Source organism: Manis javanica, chromosome X (assembly GCF_040802235.1).
Source record: "Manis javanica isolate MJ-LG chromosome X, MJ_LKY, whole genome shotgun sequence".
Classification (NCBI taxonomy): domain Eukaryota; kingdom Metazoa; phylum Chordata; class Mammalia; order Pholidota; family Manidae; genus Manis; species Manis javanica.
In genome coordinates, this window is record NC_133174.1 from 54,241,530 (window position 1) to 54,243,816 (window position 2,287).

Below are 2,287 nucleotides of genomic sequence, written 5' to 3' on the forward strand. Positions count from 1 at the left end.
TATATAGGGCACGGTCTCTAAAAGGGGAATGGATTGAGCAATATAAGCACTGTCAGTGTATAGGTTAAATGGAGTATTTGGGAGTTGTTGAAAAACTTGTAAAACAGCAAAGAGTTCAACCAATTGAGCGGAGTGGAATGGGGATTGTAGGGAAGTGGTTTAATTATCTATGGTGGAGGCTGCCACTCCTTTGGAGGAGCCATCGGTGAAAACTAGGGGGGCATGAGGAAGGGGTTGGGAGAAGGTCAATGTAGGGAAAAAAAATGGTTGGGTCCTTAGAAAATGGAGAAGCTTCTTAGCAGGGTAATGATTGTCAAGGGCTCCCTGGAAAGAGGTGCAGGATGTTGCCCATTCATCATCATTCTCCATCAACCACTGGATTTGGGTACGGGAATAATGTAGGACAATTTTGTTGGGGCCTTTACTGAATATTTTCCTTCTGTGGTCGCGTCCGATTTTTGTCAGCTCAGCCACCCAGGAGGTATAGGGGATAAGGACTTTGGGTGGTGAGGTAGGTAAAAGGACCCAAAAAAGGGGCCCTTCTTGCCAGAATACTCTGGTGGGTGTAAAATCAGTAGCACAAATGACTAGGAGAAGAGGCTTCTCATCAGAGATAAAGGTGACCCTTTGGTTTATAATCGCGGCTTCCACTGCTTTTAGGGCTTCTAGGGCAGGGGCTGTTAATGAGCGACTGGAAGTAGGATCTGGGTCCCCTTTAAGGATATCAAACAAGGGTTTAAGCTCTCCAGTAGTTAGCTTGAGATAAGGCCTGAGCCAATTGATATCTCCTAGAAGTTTTTGAAAATCATTTAAAGTTTTTAAGCAATCAGTTCTAAGTTGAAACTTTTGTGAAAGAATCTTATTATGAAAGAGTTCAAAGCCTAAAAACAAGTAAGGAGGTTTAATTGAATTTTATCGGGGGCTATCTGAAGACCAGCTCTGGTAAGGGCCCTAGAAATCTCTTGGGAAAAAGCAAGGAGTTCAGTGGGGTTAGGACCAGCCATGAGGATGTCGTCCATGTAATGAATTAAATATGTAGATGGCAATCTTTGTCTAAATGGGTCTATAATTTGAGCTACAAATTCTTGGCACAGTGTAGGGCTGTTTGCCATTCCTTGGGACAGAACTTTCCATTGGAATCTTGGCATAGGGCCTTTAAATTTAATCACTGGCAAACTAAATGCAAAATGCTTGCGGTCTTTAGGATGTAGGAGGATTGTGAAAAAGCAATCTTTTAGGTCAATAATGATTTTAGAATATCCCACAGGAATTGCCAAAGGAGTGGGGAGGCCCAGTTGAAGGGACCCCATAGATATCATAGCTTTATTAATTTCTCTAAGATCTTGAAGTAACCTCCATTTTCCTGATTTTTTCTTTATGACAAAAATAGGAGTATTCCAGGGCGAGGTGGTGGGCTCAATATGGCCTGCAGCAAGTTGTTCCTGTACTAACATTGTGGCTGAAGCCAGTTTTTCAGAAGTTAAGGGCCATTGATCAACCCATACAGGGTCTGTTGTTTTCCAGGATATTTTATCTGCATGGTGTAAAGGTATGTCAATGGCCTTTAGGGTAAATTTTCATAGCCAATTCCAGCACGATCAGTTTTTATGGTGACCAGGACCGGCTCTTTTGCGCCCTGAGAGTGTTTGCCCAACCCTTGCCCAGGGCGAAATCCTTGATTGAGCATCTGGTGAGTGACTAGTTCATTAGGGCTGCACATAATGAGCTTCACTTGACAGAGAATATCTCTGCCCCAGAGGTTGATAGGTAGGCCTGCAACCACGTAAGGCTGGACAGTACCATGATTGCCTTCTTCATCTTCCCGTTGAATAACTTCAGAGCTTTGTAGGGGGTTGGAGGTTTGTCCAATACCTCTAAGGTGAGTCATGGAAGCGGTGAGAGGCCAAGATGAAGGCCAATCCTTACTGGAAATGATTGTGGCATCCGCGCCAGTATCTATAAGGCCTTCAAAGGCTTTTCCTTTTAATTTTAACTTAAGAAGGGGTCTTTTTTGAGTGATCTTTTGTGCCCAATAAACATCTGATGATCCAAACCCATGGGGGCCTCACTTTTGCTTATAGCAAGGATTTTTATCATCGAGGGGGAGTAATATTACAATCCATTGGCCAGGGGAAATGGTAATTGGTCCCTGAAAGGCTGTAGCCAGAAGTTTAATTTCTCCAGTATAATCACTGTCAATGACTCCTAGAGAAATAGTGAGGCCCTGAATAGTAGAGCTGACACGACCCAGAATAAGACCAAAGGTGCCTTGCGGCAAAGGGCCAAA

The 2,287-nt window shown here is 43.6% G+C and overlaps 1 protein-coding gene across 1 annotated transcript; it reads right to left on the reverse strand.

Annotated features, from left to right (window-relative positions):
* Positions 1–1,564: 1,564 nt before the first annotated feature.
* On the reverse strand, positions 1,565–1,888 carry LOC118972218 (endogenous retrovirus group K member 7 Pro protein-like). Its single transcript, XM_037017141.1, has one exon. It carries the CDS (start codon positions 1,886–1,888, stop codon positions 1,565–1,567), a length of 324 nt encoding a protein of 107 aa, XP_036873036.1.
* Positions 1,889–2,287: the final 399 nt, after the last annotated feature.

Excerpts from the sequence above, each read along its gene's own strand:
- LOC118972218 (XM_037017141.1), bottom strand. The coding sequence starts at position 1,888 with ATGACTCACCTTAGAGGTATTGGACAAACCTCCAACCCCCTACAAAGC.